This window comes from Ammospiza nelsoni, chromosome Z (assembly GCF_027579445.1).
Source record: "Ammospiza nelsoni isolate bAmmNel1 chromosome Z, bAmmNel1.pri, whole genome shotgun sequence".
Taxonomy (NCBI): domain Eukaryota; kingdom Metazoa; phylum Chordata; class Aves; order Passeriformes; family Passerellidae; genus Ammospiza; species Ammospiza nelsoni.
Genome location: NC_080669.1, coordinates 86087677 through 86107550, shown reverse-complemented (window position 1 = coordinate 86107550; position 19874 = coordinate 86087677). Strand labels below are relative to the sequence as shown.

At 44.1% G+C, this 19874-nt stretch overlaps 1 protein-coding gene across 1 annotated transcript in view; it reads left to right on the top strand.

Moving 5' to 3' along the window:
• LOXHD1 (lipoxygenase homology PLAT domains 1) overlaps nucleotides 1-19874 on the top strand; it is a 79808-nt gene that overhangs the window by 24553 nt on the left and 35381 nt on the right. Inside the window, exons 12-18 of the mRNA XM_059491857.1 lie at nucleotides 193-355; nucleotides 3102-3256; nucleotides 4037-4246; nucleotides 6296-6419; nucleotides 9970-10178; nucleotides 14808-14993; nucleotides 18904-19031. Coding sequence (XP_059347840.1) covers nucleotides 193-355; nucleotides 3102-3256; nucleotides 4037-4246; nucleotides 6296-6419; nucleotides 9970-10178; nucleotides 14808-14993; nucleotides 18904-19031 — 1175 coding nt within the window. The remainder of the gene's footprint in view (nucleotides 1-192; nucleotides 356-3101; nucleotides 3257-4036; nucleotides 4247-6295; nucleotides 6420-9969; nucleotides 10179-14807; nucleotides 14994-18903; nucleotides 19032-19874) is intronic.

Here is a 19874-nt window from a genome sequence, read left to right as displayed (position 1 = left end):
CTGAGAGCCCTCAGATGTCCTCTCTCTGGAGGAAATGCATTTCTGTGCACTCTTTTAGGTCTGCCTCTACACACTCGTGCACACATACATGAGTTGAAAATCCTTGCCTGCACATCAGAGCGTTTTCAAAGGGAAATGCTAACGTGTGTTCATGTTGTTTTGAAGAGATTTCCTCTGTCATGTTTACTCCAGGGCTCGGAAACTGTCACATTTCCATGTGAAAGATGGCTTGCAAAGTCTGAAGATGATGGTGAGACTGTCAGGGAACTGGTACCATCTGATATCTTTACTGAAAAGCTCATGAAGGATGGGACACTCAAGCAAATAGAGGAAGAAGTTGAAGAACCTTTAGAAGGTAATATAATCCTAGGAGTAGGTAGAGATGACTTGTCTGATTTTTTGAAGGAAAACATTTGGATGTGTGGTTCAGTGCCATGCTGGTACCACTGTTCTCTTTCCCTTCCTGTTCTCTGCCTCTCTCACAACTGAGCCACTTCTGTGCAATAATGTCATTATTTTCCTCTGGGGCTTTTAAGAACCTGTCACAGACACACTTCCACACCCTAGTTTCCATATCTCCTCTGATGCCTAACAAAATTCTTGTCTTCCAGGCTGTGCTAACCTCTCTTCTTACATTTGCCCAATTTCACCTGTCCTGTGCACTCTGCCTCTTCCTTTCCCATCCTATGAGTCTAATTAATGCTCCTCTTTCCTCCTAAAGTAGTTTTGTCTGCTGCCCTTCAGGTACACATGCATAACCTTTAAAACCTGGGTCACTGCAGCCACCTTCACCTCATTAAAGTGCCTCCCAGGAGGAGAAAAAATTCTTGTTCAGCTCTGAGTTTTGTCGTACAAAGTGGTGACATTCGGTGTTTGGCTTTACTGGTAGCTGAAGCAAATGAAAAAGAACTGAAATTTCACCCCTAAGTCACCATATGGCCAGCTGCTTGTACCTCTTTTTCCTCTAGAAAAAGGATCTCCTTTTCTCACCCAGAGCTCATTATGTCCTTGAGAGAGGTCATGGACTTCCTCATCCTGAGCAGAACAAAAGGAATTCAGCTGCCATTTTCATTCTTGGCTCTTGCATCTGGAAACAAGATGATTCAACTGAGAAAATAAGTTCTGTCACTGCTTCTTTTCTTTCAGAGTCTGACTTGCATTTGCTGTAGAACATTGTCAGGGTGGAATTAATGTGGATTGTTTTCCATTGCCAAGGGAAGAGGTGCCTTGCTGGAAGGAAGACTGGTGTCCTTCTTCCTGGTAGCTTATGGGAGATTTCTTTTCCTGCAGTTTCCCTACAAGCTAAGTGGGAAAGACTAAGTTTTCCCATTTGGTAATTGATTTTAAAATTGTCTTTAAAATCAGTTGTCTTTAGTTGATTTTAAAGACAATTTTAAAAGCAATAACTAAGTGGTAAAACTGGCAAGGGTGGCCCAGAGTAGTGGTGGATGAGCCATTCCTGGAAACATTTGAACTCAGGTTGCAGGAGGCTCTGATAAACCAGGTTTATTCCCTGTGGAGGTTGTCACTACCCATGGCAGGTGGGTTGGACAAGGTGGCCTTTAAAGGTCTCTTCCAACCCAAACAAATTGGTGATTCAATGATCCTATGATATCTAGGTGCCTGCATGACATTTTCCTTAACTTGTTAATTTCTGTTGCTTTACCTTGGATCAGTTACCATTTGTTAATTAATCTACGTGACTCACTTTTCCTTCTGAAGGCAAAGCCTTGAAACAAGTTTTACAATCTACGGAATAGAATGTTTGGGTTGTTGAAAGTTTCTCCTGGCATGGAGCTAGGGCTAAGTTTGGGAACTTCTGCTTTAGATATGAAATATCTGGGACACTCAATGTCTGTGAGTCCTCATACATCTTGGGCAGTGACATGGTGTAAATGACACTGATGGAAAATCAGCTTGTGGTATTCTGAGGGTCATCTTTTTTTAATAATACGCTATGTTTTAGTCCTCAAGGTCTCTAGAACCAGCAAGCAAAGGCCAAGGAGGGATGCATTGACTAATTAGACAATATGCATTGCTTCCTTCATTACTAAATTAGCAGCTGCCTCTCAAATATGGAGCTGGAACTCTGTAGGACAAATGTGAGGAGGCAAACCAGAAAATCCAGCACTGCACATCGTCCTGGTGGATGTTCTCTGATCCATTTCTCAGAGAAATCAATGGAAATCTTTCATGGATGACGAAGCAGAATAGGGTCTGTCTTACTGTGAAAGAAGAAAAAGACAATATAGCAATTTTCTTCAACACTGTTAACGTACACAGAATCCTAACTAAGACTTCATGCCTCTTGCTCATTTGCATTGCCCTGGGATTTGCAGGGAGGCATTCTCCATGGCTCATATGCCACCAGGGTAATCAGAGACTTGTACAGACCCTCACTGTTTTCCTGGAGAGGATGCTTTCAGTAACTGTTTTTTTTCCCCATATAATTGGGAGAAGAGTACCAAAATAAAAATAGGAGTATTTAACAGGTTTAGTAAAGCACATTACTGAAGGCATGATGAGGTTTTATTGTCTCATCATTGAGCAAGCTAAAGAGAAAGGGTACTTAAACAGCACAGCTCCAGCCCTTCCTTAATTAAATACTCTCTCAGCAAAAGGACCCAGAAACCTGTTCTCTGTCTGTATGGGGAATTTGTAGAGATACATGCCATTAACTCCTGTAGTAATTGCACATCTGAATTCCCAGTCTTTGTTTATGGAAGATGGAGTATTAAGGATTCACAGCTCTGAGTGGCTTGTTCTCAGATCTGTGTCCCTGGAGCCTCTGTCTGAGAAGGTGCTGAGCTCCCTCACCTCTATCGACTTCCCATCCCATAATGGCCATAATGATTCTTTGCATTTTTAACCATGAGCTGTGTGATCAAAGCAACATACAGGCATTGATTAGCTGGAGAAAGGGAAAGTCAGCAAATGTCTTTGCTGTGGATTGGAGACCTCAAAGAAAAACCACATGGGGTTTAATACCTCTACAAGTGATGAGCAGAAAACCTGGGGAACATTTTCTTAGGTAAATTCAGTGTCTAACAAGGATCTTAATATTTCATCTGACCAGAAACCAGCTCTGTTTCTTTCTGCAGTTCACACCTACAAGATCAGCGTGTTCACTGGGGATATCTACGGTGCTGGGACAGATGCCAATGTCTTCCTAAATATCTACGGAGACATGGGGGACATGGGGGAGAGAAAACTCAGCAAATCCGAAACAAACTTCAACAAGTTTGAAAGAGGACAGGTACAAATGTGAAGGGTTAATGACACTTTCCGTTTCTCAGTCTTCAATCTGTCAAGTCAATGACTGCCTTTATAGGCTGAGTTTTCCTATGAGGGATGAATTGATTGATTCCATTTACCACATTCATTACCTCTTAAAATGCTTTGTATGGGTTGTCAGCTGGGTATTACAGCTGACAGGCACTGCAGCAAACAGGCAGATGTTCCTATGAAGTCATTGATGGACAAATTATGAGCTTGGTCATGGAAACTGCTGGAGCTGTGAGCTGCAGATTCCCACAGTCCCTGTGCCACTGACTTGCATGTACACAGTACATGCTTGAATTCACCACAAAACTTGTTAAATTGATGGGACTTAAACTTCAGCTGTATCTGGGAAAGTAACACCAAAAGTGATGTCCTGTGGCCAACCCATGGGTTGCTTGGATAAAATGGTGGCAAGGATTGACTTATCTGGATTGTTCATGCAAATCTAACTGGATTAGAAAGGGAAGTCTACTTAAAAATCTCCCAGGATTTCAATATTCTAACTGGTTGTAGAAGCGGTGTTTCTTGCAGCTCCCCTCCTAGCAGAAGCAGGCTTTAAAGCATTTCCCTGAAGAACAGTTTTAGCTTACAGATATGCCTTAGTAGGCTTCTGCAAAGCTTTTAGCCAAATGCCATCCAGCAATATGGAATTTAAACATATGTGTTCTGTAGCCTCCTTTTTTTGCCTTTTTCCTAGTAGATGGTCTGTTGAGAGTTTTGTTAACAGAATCCACTGCTCTTGAACACCCTGCAGGAGGACACATTCACCATACAGGCTGTTGACCTTGGCATCATATACAAGATCAAGATTCGCCATGACAATAGCATGATCAGCCCTGACTGGTTTCTGGAGAAAGTGGAGATCCTGGATGAAACCACAGAGGAGTCGTTCGTTTTCCTGTGCGAGCGCTGGCTCTCTAAAAAGAAAGAGGACAAAAAGATAGAGCGGACACTTTATGAGCAGGTACAGTTATGGCTCACAGCAGATTCCATAAAAAATAAAACTCTCATAAAAATAAAATTCTTGAATATCTGGTGGAAGTCCAAGGCAGCTCATTAGGAACTCAGAGGGCGTTTGGCTTATCCAAAATGAATTTCTGGTTTTCAAATGAGGGCTGAAATTAAGGCCACTCTCAGCCCATTATCACTAGCTCTGTAATTTGCAATTTCAGCAGAAAAATCAAGGAGTGAAAGTAAGAAACCCTTCAGATGAGAGTTCGCTACCTTGCTGATACACAGCATTTCCCTGCTGCTGTCCTTGCCATGCCCACAAAGCAGGTGATTAGTTGGTCTCACTATTCAAAGTCCTCCAACCAGAGTGGTGGGTCCATTCACTTCATCCTCACTTGGACTGGGTGATTTATTTCTTTTCAGATCCCCATTCCACCACTGCCTGACATAAAAGCCAGGTCCCTCTGCTACCACTCAAAGCACCAAATGTTTTTCACTGAAGTGTCCTTTCTACTTGCACGCTCTCCATTGCTTATCAGCCTAGTGCAGCTAATTAGAATTCAAGGTACATGCTCTAATTAAAATTAGCAAACAAGATTAATAGACTTCTCTTACTTCTATACAGTGAGACATAATAAAGCAGCTGATTATAAGTTCATTTTATTTAAGGAGTCCACTTTGCAAAGTGCGCTGTAAGTGATGGTTACCACTAAAGTGATCATCAATGGAATTGTCCTGGACTCATCCTGAAGGCAGCAGAGTGGATGTAAGAGGAGTTACACCATGGATGAGTGTTGCCTTATGCTGCCTCATAAAACTGCAGCACACAACCCTGTCAGTGCTTCTGGACAGCCTTACTCTGTTGCTTATATCAATTCATAATGAGGAAAAACTAATCACTCAATTTTTTTATGTTATTTGACAGTGTGCCTCACACTGTCAAATAATTATTTGACATTAGCCTCACATCTATTTTTTTTACAAAAGCCTCACATTTGTTAGACAATGGCACCAAATGCATTGTTAGTAACTCTTCAAACACAGCCAGTGTTTCCCATCACTCAGGTTTGCAGTACTCTGCCTCTTGTGATATTTGACCTGTACCTAATGAGCAGCCCTGGGAGCAGGAGCTGGGGGAGCTGTGGGTGAGAGCTGGGCCTGCCCCAGCCTGAACCCCCTGCCCTGGGCTGATCCCCAGCGTGGGCAGCAGGGCAGGGGGATCCTGCCCCTGTGCCCCTGGGCTCAGGTGAGAGCCCACCTGCAGAGCTGCCCCAGCCCTGGCTCCAGCAGCACAAGGAGCTGGAGCTGCTGCAGGGAATCCAGAGGCACCAACGTGATCAGAGGGATGGAGCAGCTCTGCTGAGAGAATTGGGACTGTTCAGCCTGAGAAGAGGCAGCTTTGGGGTGACCCAACTGCAGCCTTCCAGTGCCTGAAGAGAGATGACAAGAAAAATGGAGAGAGACAATTTAAAAGGGCCTGGAGTGATGGGACAGGAGGGGTACGGGTTCAGATTGAAAGAGAGATGGTTTAGATTTCATATTAGAAAAAATTTTTCCCTGTGAGGATGGGGAGGCCCTGTGGATGCCCAGAGGAGCTGTGGCTGTCCCTGGATCCCTGGCAGTGTCCAAGGCCAGGTTGGATGGGGCTTGGAGCGACCTGGGATAGTTGAAGGTGTCCCTGCCGATGGGGAGTTGGAGCAAGATGACATTTAAGGTCCCTTCTGTGATCCTATGAGCTCTGGCACTGCTCCATTGATCTGAATTTCAGACAACCTCAGACAATTTCAGACAGGCAGCACAGAAAAGGTCACAACTCACAAGAATCTTATGTCTGTTATATTTTCTTTTAATGTAACACACATCCAAAACGGCCTGCCAGGGTTACCAATGAAGTAAATGAAAATCCACCAGTACAATACAAGTCACATTTATTCAAGCTACACTGACCAAAAAGGTACCTGGGGGACTAGAGGCATTTCTTCTCATGTTCTTGGAAGCACAAGGAAACAGGGGACACCACGAGAGTTCAGCCTCATTATTTTCCCAACCATTCCCCACCCAGAGCTACAATGGTGAGCGGAACAGCCTGGATGGAGCCTCGCTCAGTGTGTCCAGCCAGGACAGCAATGCCAACACAAAGGAGCCCAAAAAGTCCAACCTGGTCAAGGCAGCAGAGGAAGGCTCACGTGAGTGGCAGTGCCTGAGTGTTTGGTTGCATGCACCCCTGTGCTCCTGGCTTTCAGTGCTTAAGAAGCTGCATTCATCCCACTGAAGAGCCAGGAGAGGCAGAACAATTACTTCTCTTCCCTTGTGCTGTGACTGCTTTGGGAAAGGCTGGATTAGGACTTGTATTTCTGTGTTTGCAGTGCTTAAGAGGTTGTGTTCATCCTGCTGAAGAGCCAGGAGAGGCAGAACAATTACTTCTCTTTCTTTGTGCTGTGACTGCTTTGGGAAAGGCTGGATCAGGACTTGTGTTCCTGTGTTTGCTGCTTTTCCTGCAGCTCTCTGACCTCAACAGTGGGATAAGTCATGAAATTCACAGAAAATCAAGTGTTTCCAAACTGTTTGTTTGACTCAATTGAGATGATGTTTCAAGATGAAATGTTATTTAATTTGAATTTAAATCTGATTTATTTTTAGAACTGGTTTAGGTTTCTTTTTCCTTGCCACACATAGTGTGCATCACAACAGCTGTCCTGTGGGTCTAGTGGAGAGTGTCCCTGCCCATGGCAGGGGACTTGGAATGAGATGAACTTCAAGGACCCTTCCAACCTTGCTTTTCTATGATTCCATGATTTAGATACCCTTTTTATGACTACCTCGGCATTCCAGGACAATGTCTTATGAGCTAAATTGAAACCACAGCTCTTTGATATCCTACACGAGGCCTTTTAGCTTTAGATTAAGATTTTAGATGTGTGATTACAATACTATGTTTTATTGACTGAGCAGCAGCTGCATCACAGTTACTGTCTGTCTATGTGCTTTTAATCCACAGCAAGTGCAAAATGATTAAATTTATCTTAAGCTTCCATGGTAAATGAAGTGAAAATTATGTCATTTTCCTTAGGAGCTAAAGATAGCTCTCCAGGGGGACTCACACAGAGCCCAGAGGTGGTCACAGGGATGGTTTGCAGCTCCTCTGATGCCCAGTAGCTTGAGGTGTGATACCTGGGTTGCACATCCCACACCTTTCACTTGGAGACAGATTTAATGCTGCACATTGCTAAACCTGGCCTGCAACCCATGTGTCTTGGGGCAGTCCTTCTTTTGCAATCCCACATTGTGTTCAAATAAAAAAAAAAGTTATTTCCATGTTCCCTCTGATATTACTTCTGTGCAGTGACAATGGATAACATCTGCCACGTTGACATCCCGTGTAGTTTCACAAATAATGGGTGAAATATCATCATTTCCCAGGAGAGCTCCTCTCCAGCAGAGCTAGGAGAGCAGTTCCCATTGTCCTCATTGTGCCAGGGTCCTTGTTCCCCTGAGCCCTGGAGCCTGTCATCACCACTATCTCTGCTCAGTGGCATGGCCTCGTTAAGGAAGCTGCTTCCTGAAGGAATGTCAGATTTCCTGAAGGAATGTCGGATAAGATGGACTGGGTGAGCCAGGCAGCCATCTTCCCAGTGGGATAAGAAGCCAGCTCAGCTGGCTCACTCTGGAACAGGGATTTGGCTGGGAAAGGGAGGGAATTTTGTCACTCAGCCCAGTCCTGACTGTGCTGAGATCAATCTGGCAAATGCCTCCGAGGGGCAGGAGGTGCAGGATGTGAGGATGGAGCTCAGGGAAAAGTCCTCTTGGCTAGGATGCAGCTGGAATCTGAACTGGGAACCTTCTCCCATGCTGGAGATGGCATGGATGGATCCCTAAGGAAACCCACACTCCTGAGAGGGGAACACATGGCCTCAAGCAGCCTGAACCCTGTGCTGGCACTCAAGGACAAGGGGAGATGGGCTGGAGGACCTGGGGTGTCCTGCTGTGGCCGTTTGCTGCAGGTTTTGCTTTCTCCTGTGTTTGAAAAAGGGGTAATAGGAGTCCCAGATAAAGGGGGAGAGAACAGAGAGGGAAGATAAACTAATTTAGGGATCCATTTTTCCAGTTTTCAGAGGAAAGAACAGCAAAGGATGTTTCCTGCCTTCTGATAGTAAGCTACTCTGGATCTCTGTGTCCATTATTTAAAGTGGGAAATTATAGCTACTCAAAGTTCTCATTTCTTTTTTATAGGTGCTTCAAGTACCTTGGGTTAAGGATCACCTAGAAATGCTGGTAGTTCTCTGAACCTAGTCTGTCACAGCAGAACAGGACAAAACCCATATGGAAGAAAATGTCCCTATTCAAAATATACTTTATTTTAAAGTCTGAAGATGTCCTAAACATGACCCCTTAATATATTCTTATAAAATCTACCTTGACTACAACTAAACCCCTTTCCTGCTAAATGCATCATTGTGGTGATATACCCACTAGAATGTAAATTATACCACAAATGGGAGAATAAATCTTGCCTAATCATCATCTCATTTTATGTTGGTACATAAAATCCTCAAATTGGAGCTGAACGAATCTTTTTGGGTTCTGCTCTGTCCAGAGGTAAGGACAGATTTGTTCAGCATGAATTTATGCCTTCTCTGATGTTGCAAAAGTATTCTGAGTCTGATGTGAAGTATACATATTTTCTAGTACAAACCCCACCTCAAAAATGTTGCTAGTCATCATAAAGCAAAATTAGATGTCAATCTTGGGTAATTTGAAAACCAGCCAAATTTTTTTTTGTCAACTTACAAACTTTTTTATTTTTAATCAGAAGAGTGATGATGAAGCCAGGCTGCTTCCAGTCTGTGACGAAGCAAGTTTCAGAGCTCTGAGTCTTGTCAGAACTGTTTGAACAGCCCTGCACAAATGTTCTGAGAAATCAAACGAGTATTCAGCGACCAATTCTGCACCGCCTGCTCGGCTTACCCAAATGAGCTTTTGGAAAGCCTTTGAAAAGCAGTCTGGCACTTCCTCCCTTTTAACAGCTGAACTGAAATTTCTGAAAACCACAGAAAAACCACCTCCTCTTTTACCAAGCCTTGCCCTGAAGGTTTTCCCCCCAACCAAAATGGTTATGCAACACACAGACATATTGAGCGACTTACCTTTAATACAATGAACTGTTCTCTTCTGTCTGGGTTTGTACGGGGATGCTGAAACCGTGAGCTGCCCCATAGATCACAGCAATCCTTGAATGAAGCACAAAGGAGAGCATTTGTGGTTGTTCTGGGACATTCAGTCAGTGATGGCTTACCTTGGAGTCAGCACAGATTTATTTGTCTTTATTGAATGGGGAGTGTAAGATCACTTTAGCCTAATAGCCTGTTTAAGATTTAGGTGCTCAGACTCATCTTCAGGAAGGTCTCTTGGTGTCAATAAGGGTTCAGACCTTCTGCTGTTCTGTCGTGCATATAGGGAGAAATCTGGACTTACAGCCTCCTTGAAGCCAGTAGGGTTGTCTGGGGAAATTAACCCTTGCAGAATTCAGTCCCAAGCACGCTATGGGAAAGTGGTCTCCAAAGCACACTTGTGGCCCAACAAAGCATGATGTTATCACTTCTCCAAATGAATTCAATGGGATGTGAACCTATTTGGCACGCACAGCTGCTCCCTCTGATGGGATGGGTTTTCTCAAGTCTCATAGAAGTGCATATGTGTGTGGGTTTTGTGATGAGCAAACCTCTCTCTGTGTGGCAGTGATCCCGTACCACATCACCGTCACGACGGGCACGGAGTACGACTCCAGCACCGACAGCCGCGTGTTCATCATCATCATGGGCCCACAGAAGCTGCGGACTGAGAGGCTGTGGCTGGATCTCCCAGAAGGAAAGGACGAATTTGCAGATGGCTCTGTGGAGAAATTTTCAGTTTGGGGCCTAGATGTTGGGGAGATCAAAAAAGTGGAGGTATGTTGTGAACGCAGCGCGAGCGCCGGAGGCGTATGAAATACGTGGCCAAATAAAGCACGTGGTTCCGTTATTCTTAGCAGTGGAGGAAAGGCTCTTGGGTCTAGAAAGAATGTAAACAAGACTTTGCTGATGAGATTTTGCATGCCTCTGAATCTGTAAATAAGTATGCTTTACTTTGCATAAAACCAGGATCCTCGTGAAGCGGAAGAGAATTGTGAATTATAAAGAAGTTATAACACATCCCTGTTTTGCCCCATCCCTGGCACTGCTTTTTCTTACTCAATCCCTGCTATTGCCAGATGCAGTAAAGCTTCCCAGGATGCAGTTCTTCATTGGTCTTTTTTACTAGTTGATTTTTTTCACTACTTCCAATAGGGTTTCATAAATTGTGAGAAACACATCTTGTATAATTTCCCAGATAAACAGGAAAATTGTTTTCACAGCTTGGAGGACACAGACTTAGAGAAGAAAATTAATCATAATTTGTAAGTAATGTGCTCAAACAGATTTCGGTACAGGAACCATTTTTTCTGTTATGGCTCAGGGAGACACAATTTGCATAGACTTTCCATCACCAGGCTTAAACTTGGCATGAATATTCCAGAGCGTTTGTGTACATCATTCTTGTTTCATATGGCAGTTCCACCTCCTTAAATCTTGCTCCAGCCCCTCAAGTACTGAAACCCACAGCACTTGAGGATTCTAGGAGCCTATTTAATTTTGTTTTTACCACATCCCTTTGTGGAAGTAATCCTATCTGTTGATGTGTGTGCCTGTATAATGGCAAAGAGACAAGAAAGAAAGAGAAATCCTAACTAATGAGAAAATCCTTGCATCTGTATGTACTGCTGTTGCAGCTGAGGGACTGTCACTCACACTGACTTTCACTCAAGCAATGAATTCTGACATCTTGAGAAATCTCTGTATCAGATTTGAGTTTATTATCAAGCCATTTTCTTAATGCACTCCCAGTTATTTTGTATCAGTGGCACTTTCTGTCTGGCCCATCTCGAGGTCAAACTTTTTATAGTGAAGCAAGTGCATCAATCCTTCTCTTCCACATTGTGCACACAGGGAAACAGCCAGGGAGTGGGACAGAGAGGGAGGAAAATAACAGTGTCACCCTCAGGGTCAGAGAGACAGGAAGAACAACCTGAAGAAAGAAATATAAAGGGATGCTGGAAAAGATACAGTGAATAGGGTAGGGAATGGGTAGAAAAAAGAAGTAGGAGAAGACGCTTTGAAATAGGCAGAAGCAAGGCAAAAATTAATTTGAAAAGGAATACAAATGGGAAAGAAGATAAGAGGTTGCAAATAAAATGTAGAGAGCTAGGAAAAGAAATAACATATATCTTTCAGGCTGGTGATGTTCCTGTGCACTCTTTCACCCCTGTACTGAGTGATCTCACCAGCCTGCTGCCTCACCCCTGGCTCCCTGTTCCCTTCTGGTTTGTGACTCCCCAGCTCACAGCTGAAGGAGCCACCTGCTCCTGGCCTTCTGCCTTCCCTCACACAGTGCCCTCAGCTTGGAAGGTCCCCTCTTTTGGACCCGTGTCCCAGGGATGACATTGATGTGCTAGTCTGCCGTGGTTGCCATGGCACCAGCCCGCATTTTCCTTCTAGAAAATTGCAGTGTTCGGGGACATTGCAGAAAATTGCTAGTTATCTACTTGGGGAAAAGTGAGGAACAGTTCGTTCTTGGGTTTGGCATTTGTCTGTTTGTGTGGAAGGTGAAAAGTTCTGAGTGTGAGTTACCATGTGAAAACAGCAGAGTATGAGGATTAAGTTTCCAGGAGCCCTCTGTACAACCCAGGCAGCAGACTGTACATTTAGCAGGGCGGTGAGATTTGCAGTGTGATTCTACTCCTGGTTTGGTATTATGCACCTGCTACAAATGCACTCCACTGAGAGCAGAAACAGTGGAACATGAAGTAATTTGAAAGGGCCACATTTATTCCTGTCTTGTAAGCCTACAAATATAATATTTACTACTGGTGGACTTTAATAGACACTCTGACATGAAAACAAAAAACACAAGTTATTCGGTGTAGACACTTTATACTGTGTTTTCAAAGTAATTTTGAGTATTTCTTCTCCACATGAATGAAAGTATCTCTGTTTCTAGGCTGTTGTTGCTGCAGGGAGACATAGATATGTCTAGGAGAGTCCTGCATTGGTTTGTTTTCACGAACGTCTTCTGGTTCAAAGCCTCTCCCCACCATGAACACAGAGGAAGATCAAGGACACTGAAATGTTGCAAATGCAAGTCCAGTCCCTCAGGGACTAGGGACCTGACCCTCAGGTCTCTCTAGTATTCCCTGAACCTTCTTTCCACAAATATTCTCTCAGATTTTCCCTCTGCCATTGTGCTCAGTTTCTATGTGATCCTGAGCTGCCCAGTATACACTGTGAATCTCAGTCTCAGTGAAGTGCAATCCCTCCTCCCCCAGAAAGACAGGAGGAACAAGGTATGAACGTTTTCAAACAGTCCAAGTAAGGATCCACCTGTCTTTGAAATTCTGTCACTCTAATTTAGCTCAAACATCTCAGCCCAACCCACTTGCTGTGATATTGATATGCCACATCCAGGCTATGCTGCTGGTGTGGCCATGGCTTGGCATTATTCACTCCATTGGCATGGTCTGTCTGAAGATCTACCTGGAACTGAAACTCAAATCCTGGTGCTCTGCTCCTGAAGTCCAGCCACAGGGAAGTCTTGGCTGGCACAGACTGAATTTGTCCCAGAATTTACATTTTTCTTGAGGTCCTTGGAAAGTTGTTAGTGCACAGGTTCTCCAAGGCAGCTGGATGCACAGGTTGTTTCCTTCTGGCTGTCACTGATACCAAAGAAGTTTAAGTTTGCTGTGAAGATGTGGCAGCTAGCAAGGTCTTGGAAAGAAACTTTTCACAGAGAAGCTGTGCAAAGATGGATATCCCATCATGGAATTGTTCAAGGGTAGGCTGAATGGGGCTTGGAGCAGCCTGGATAGTGGAAGGTGTCCCTGCCCATGGCAGCAGGGTTAGAATGAGATGGGCTTTCAAGTCCTTTATGATTCTATGATGTGAGCAGGTGGGGGTGTGCAATGAACCCAAAAGACCAGCTAATTTTATGAGGCTTATTAGGATTTTTCCTCCAGCCGCTTTGTCACTGCAGAACCATGGCCCTGAACTTTTCCCACTACCACATCCATGCCATCCTGCACCAGAGCTGCACTAAGACACTGACTTTGGGCTCAGCCAAGCTGGCAGGGAGGGAATGGGAAGGCAAATGTTATATTCCCATTCACCTCACACCCCAAGAATCCGAGGATTAATGCATCCATTGTAGAGTTGAATTTCCCTAGTGGTTAGCTCTAATTTTCTGCAGCTGCACAGACATTAGTACAGCAATAATACTCCTAATAGCAGTGATGGCTGAGACCGTCAGACAGAAAAGATCACTTGTTTTTGGGAAAAAGTTACCACAGATATATCACCCTAGATGAATCTGTTATTAAAAATTGCTTTCTGAGCCTCCCTAAATATCCTAATAATTTAAAAACAAAAACCAGTGAGGTATTTGGATTAAGGACCTCATTTTCCTGGAAATGACAGAAACAACATTTTCTCTGAAAATAATTAAGTGCAGTTAGGTCTTTTATGGACAGATAGCTCATTGGAATGACTGACCAAGGTTGATACATTAACTTTGATACATAATTTTGCTTCCAAGTCTGCCCCAGGTTGAATTCCCTATCTTCTTTAAGAGAGACACATGTAGGTTCTTGGAGAGATTTACACTGTCAACATTGTTTTGCTGCTGATATACCTACAGGAACCCTGGGTTTTGGCTGATTCAGTTCCAGGTGGGCTCTGGATTTCATCATTAACTCATTCCTGCACTGTCTCTGTATTTCTGCAGGATATCTGCCCCTGCTGCCACCTCTAGTATTCTTCCTCTTTCCACTTAAATTTTTTCAGGAGCTCCTTGTTAATCCATGCAGGCTTGTGGCCACCCTTATGTGCCTTCCTGGTCTCCAGGACAGATCATTCTTGAGGCTGGAGGAGGTGGTCCTTGAAAATCAACCAGCTACAGATGTAACTCCATCTGTTGTCTCCTGTACAAAGACAGAGCTTTTGCACTCCAAGGGGATGGGAAGCAGAGAAACAGCCTCATACATTCAGTTCACTGTTATGTGGATTTGTGAGGGAAGTGCTTGTAATAATACACGTGGGTGTTTGCTGAGCGTCTTTCCTCTTGGCTATAAAGCTTTGAATAATCACTTCCAAGTGTAGTGACAGAAGTGGAAAGGCTTGTAAAGGTGGAGAAGTGTGTCTGCTGCCAAGTGAAAATGAGCCTATAGAGGTCAATGGGGCAGGAGCAGAGTGACAAGAGGCTGGACATGTTTCCATGTAGGTCAGTCCAGTCTTCCTTGCCTTTTTTCTGAGACTGGCCTTCCCTCATGCATAGCAGCTGATGGCCTGAGCTCCCTTGCCCATGGCAATGGCACCATTTTCCTCCATTCCCGTGAGGAATGGTTTGCTGTGAGGGTGTACACAGCCTCTGAGTCCCTCATTTCCAGGTGAATCACCCCCTCCCAGAGAAATCCCCTTTCCCAGGAGGAGTTTTCTCTCTGTCCCTCACAGGTGGGGCATGATGGTGCTACCCCCGAGAGCTGCTGGATGATGGAAGAGCTCACCATTGTCGTGCCCACCAAAGGCGTCATGTACAACTTTGTCTGCAAGTGCTGGCTGGCCAGAGACAAAGGGGATGGGCTCACCTCACGGATCCTCAACATCCTGGATGCAGAATGTGTTAACGTTGGCATCAAGGTAGGCACCAAGCTCCCTCTGTGCCTTTGGCTGCTGCAGGGAGCTCTGCTGGCATAGCTCATGTGCCAGCAGCTCTCATGCTTTGACTTTTGTAATTGGCTTGAGCCTCTCCTCTCCTCTCCTCTCCTCTCCTCTCCTCTCCTCTCCTCTCCTCTCCTCTCCTCTCCTCTCCTCTCCTCTCCTCTCCTCTCCTCTCCTCTCCTCTCCTCTCCTCTCCTCTCCTCTCCTCTCCTCTCCTCTCCTCTCCTCTCCTCTCCTCTCCTCTCCTCTCCTCTCCTCTCCTCTCCTCTCCTCTCCTCTCCTCTCCTCTCCTCTCCTCTCCTCTCCTCTCCTCTCCTCTCCTCTCCTCTCCTCTCCTCTCCTCTCCTCTCCTCTCCTCTCCTCTCCTCTCCTCTCCTCTCCTCTCCTCTCCTCTCCTCTCCTCTCCTCTCCTCTCCTCTCCTCTCCTCTCCTCTCCTCTCCTCTCCTCTCCTCTCCTCTCCTCTCCTCTCCTCTCCTCTCCTCTCCTCTCCTCTCCTCTCCTCTCCTCTCCTCTCCTCTCCTCTCCTCTCCTCTCCTCTCCTCTCCTTCCCCTTCCCCCTTCCCCCTTCCCCCTTCCCCCTTCCCCCTTCCCCGTCCCCTTTCCCCTTTCCCCTTTCCCCTTTTCCTTCCCTATGTTATTTTATTAGCAAAATCTTTAGGTTTGGTTTAGGACCACGACTGTTTAGGGCCCTGTTTAGTGAGGCTGGCTGGATGCAGCCATGGCAGAGTGGGAGGGCAGAGCAGGTGAGGCGCAGCTCAGCAGCCTGTCCTCATCTTGTCACCCACTGGGCCACCTGGTACCCCTGGAGTGGGAACAGCTGCAAGGTGAAGGATTACTTGTAACTCATCAGATTAGAGCAGTGCAAATATCCTAATGTTTTAATCCCTCCATGATGTGGCTACATACCAAATTTTCTAACAGGAGATAGGGAAATAAATAATTACTGGAAGTTGTTGAAACGTGAAAACATTTGTAAGCCTGATTTTTGGTGAGAATAACTAACGAAAGTTGAATCAATGATGAATAAAACTCTATCTTTTTTTCATTCAAATATATGAATTTTGAAGTAATATCTGGTACACCGTATTTCAAACAAGTACAAATTGCAAAGCTGAGCTATGCTGATTTTGGATGTAAGATTTGTAGCAGAAATAACAGTCTGGATGAATGTGACAATAACACCGTGTTTAAATATCTGTGGCAATTTAAATACCTGTGTGGCAATTTAAAATCTCTACAGATGTGCTTCTATTTACAATCAGGTTACACTTCCATAGTACATTATTTTTTCTTTATGCTGCTCTTGATCCCCAAGCTAAAGATATTCTCCTGAAATCTTTCTTGTTCCTCAGACATGCAAAAAATTGATAACTTTTTCAGCATTTGTGAAGGATTCACCAAATCAATGCAGATTTCAGTAGTGGAATTGACCTAAGAGGGTATTAAAACCTTCCTCAGACTTAATACCAAGGTTAAAACCGATCTCATAAAAAATGCCCCATCTGTCGTTTAACCTCCTGGATGAGGTTTCCAAGCCTCTATTGGTGAGCTGATGGCTTGCCCATAGATTGAAGTGGATCTTAATGAAGACTTATGTTCAGTCTTCCTTTAACAGCACAATCCTGAATATTTATTTTCATAAACACACCAAAAATAGACACATCTAGCAACAATTTTTTTTCCCTGTGATGTTGGGCCAGAAACTTGATGGGAGACTTGAAGGAAATCTGGGCAGATGCTTGGGCCTTGTAAACAGAAGTGAGCATTTGACTTTCTGATCAGTCTCCTAGTTGAGGGAATTTGGGACTGTTCTCTCGTTAATAGCTGTAGTTAAAAACTGAGTCTTACAGGCATTTTAGAGTTCAAAGACAACTGATATGTTTAGCATCACTGGGAAGATTAATACTTTTCTAATTTTTTTTTTCCTGCTTGGCTTTTGTACAGCCCTGCGTACTCATTTCAACTTAATTTTCTTCTTGGCTTGATATTCCCTCTTTCTGCTTTAAATTGAGTATTTGTTTTCCCATAGTTGGAGAAATTACTCAATGTCCACCACAGCCATTAGAAGCCTTCAATGCAGTGGTAAAAGAGTTTTTCTCCTTCCTGTAAAAAAATAGGATGCATTGCTAAGATTTAAAATATGTGCGGGTGAATATGTGATCAACAGGTTACTCAGGTTCAAACAAATGTGAAAAATATTTTTTATATCATGTTATTCCTTTGCACTGTTTATTTATGTGGCAGCCAAAATTCAAGCCAATAAAACTTGGCTAGCAGGGCACTATTTAAAATATGTTTCTGTGAGGTGTTTCTTGATATTCCTCTACGTCTTAAAGAAGCCTTGGTACCATAGCTATGACCTTGGAAGCATCTAAGTGGTCTAGAAGTCTTAAAACCCCTGATGGCCACTGGGATTTGCACATTTTTGACATGTTTATTCAGAGTCTTATTGTTCCCACATCAGGAGAATAGAACAAAATTAGGCTAGTAAGGTGAAAACTGTAGAAAACATCTTTTCACAAACTGGCATGCCTTCAGTGCACACAAGTTCTGGGAGGACTCTGCAGCTGATGCAATAGTGAGCATCCCCTTGGACAGCAGGACAGCTGAATTTTTGTACCACAAGGAGTGTTCTGATGTATAAACCTCCAAACTGTTAGTGATATTGGAATAAACATTGCCTAGATAAACACTGACGTTTTGGAGGAAACATTTTGCAGCCAAGAAAAAGGAACAATTGTTTTCCTGGGAAACTCTTTTTTAAAATTAGCAAGAATTTGGTGCAGTACAGAGCTGGAGTGCTGGAGGTGACCAGGCAGAGACACTTGGTAGCAGAGGGTTGGAGACCCAGCTATTGATGTGATGGTTGTGACTCCTCTGAAGAAGCAGCTTCAGAGATCTGCATCACTGGTATTGCAACAGGACAAGGGATAACAGGTTTAAACTGAGGGAAGGTTGACTTGCATTAGATAAAAGGAATAATTTTTTTACACTGAGGGCGATGAGGCCCTGGCCCAGGGTGCCCAGAGGAGCTGTGGCTGGCCCTGGATCCCTGAAATTGTCCCAGGCCAGGTTGGGCAGGGCTTGGATCAGCCTGGGATAGTGGAAAGTGTCCCTGTCCATGGCAGAAGGTAGAACAGGATGAGCTTTAAATGTCCCTTTCAACCCAATACATCCAGTGATTCTGAAGTTCAGGTGTCGTCACAATAAATGTGTCTCTTTTGAGACTGGGAAAATCTGTAGAGAAGGTCATAGATGGAAAGTCCTGTAGTGAGTTTTGATGCCTAACTTTGCCTCTGAAAACAATGGTGTGGATCAGAACCAAGAAGCTGTGTTGGAACCTTTTCTGTCAATGAAGCAGATCCCCAGGAAAGCCTGCTGCCTTGTGAAGGCTGACCTAGAACAGAGACTAGACAGAGCTACAGAATAAAGTAGGGATTTATTAGGAGGCCTCAATTGATACACTTTGGGGAGTACAAGAGCTACACCCAAGATGAACCAAAATGGTCACAAAATGCACGATCAGTCATGAGGTCTCTCACTTTTATAAGTTCTGCTCTATTTGCACATTGGAGTTAATTGTACAATTACAGCTTTAGGTTATGAATTCCCATCCTTCTTGTTTTTATCTCTTCAGTCCATGTTGTTTATGCTCTTGGGCCTGAAATTTGGATCATTTGTCCTAGGTGCCCATCTAGAGAAGGAATTGTTTTGTCTCCCTGCTCTGTGAACAGATCTCACCATCCCCTAATATGAAGCTCAGACCCACACACTAAAGCAGCACAGAATCTGAAAAATATAAAAAAAGTAAAACCTGAGGCATCAGCCTAGTTTGGCTTGGGTTAAGGACAGCTGTTTTAATTTCTGATTGCTTCCAACCCTCCCCAGATCCTCTACGAAGTCACGGTTGTGACCGGAGACATCGAAGGAGGCGGCACCGATGCCAATATTTTCATGACTGTCTTTGGATCCAATGGGAACACCGAGGAGCTGCTGCTGGAAAAAAATGGGGACAGGTACAGTGGCTGTCATTTTTGTTGGTTAGAAGTGGAGTGATGGCAGATTTCAGTGTCGAGTCAAGAAGCACTCAGAGCTTTGATCATGCTCCCACTGCAACACAAACATTTACTCCCACTGACATTATAGATTCAGACCTGGGCCCCTTGTAAGTATTTCTGTCAGATTTTTAGCAAAGCAAAGGAAAAGAGAGCACTGTATAGCCAGGGAAAACACCCTTTGTTATTTGTGCAAGTTTTGTTTAACCTGTTCCTCAGTGGCTTTAGAGATAAGCACCTTGAACAAAAGTATGAAGTCCTGCATTGTCCCCAAGAAGAACTGTGAACACTGCCCAGGATTGCACTGGGAAATGGATGGGTGGTGGCAGAGAATGCTGTACTGAATGCCCTGATTTTACTAAAAATGACAAACCTCATGTTTTCTTCAGCAGAAACAGCTAACAAACACTATAACCCTAGCCTGATGCCAGCACTTCCATAAGCCATAAAACCCATAAACACGCCACCAATCATCCACTTCCCAATGCTTATTTGTTCCCTCCTAGCACCTTCCCTAGTACAGAAAGCTTTGGCATGCTCAAGAATGAACTGTCTTTCAATGGCATCATGCTTACATTTAATTAATAGATTAGCTCTGATCTTATTCAGCAAGACATCTACAGAGCATCAAAGGGTGGGAGCTTTTGGCCACACAGTTTGAGCTCAGCTTGCTGAGGGAATGCTGGATAACTGAGAGATAAGGTGCACCTTGCACAGAGGTGTTTGCTCAGGGAATGTTTCACTTGAAGCTGTTGTAGCAGAGTGGGTGTCTGGACAAACATAGCTAAGATTGAGAGCTTCATG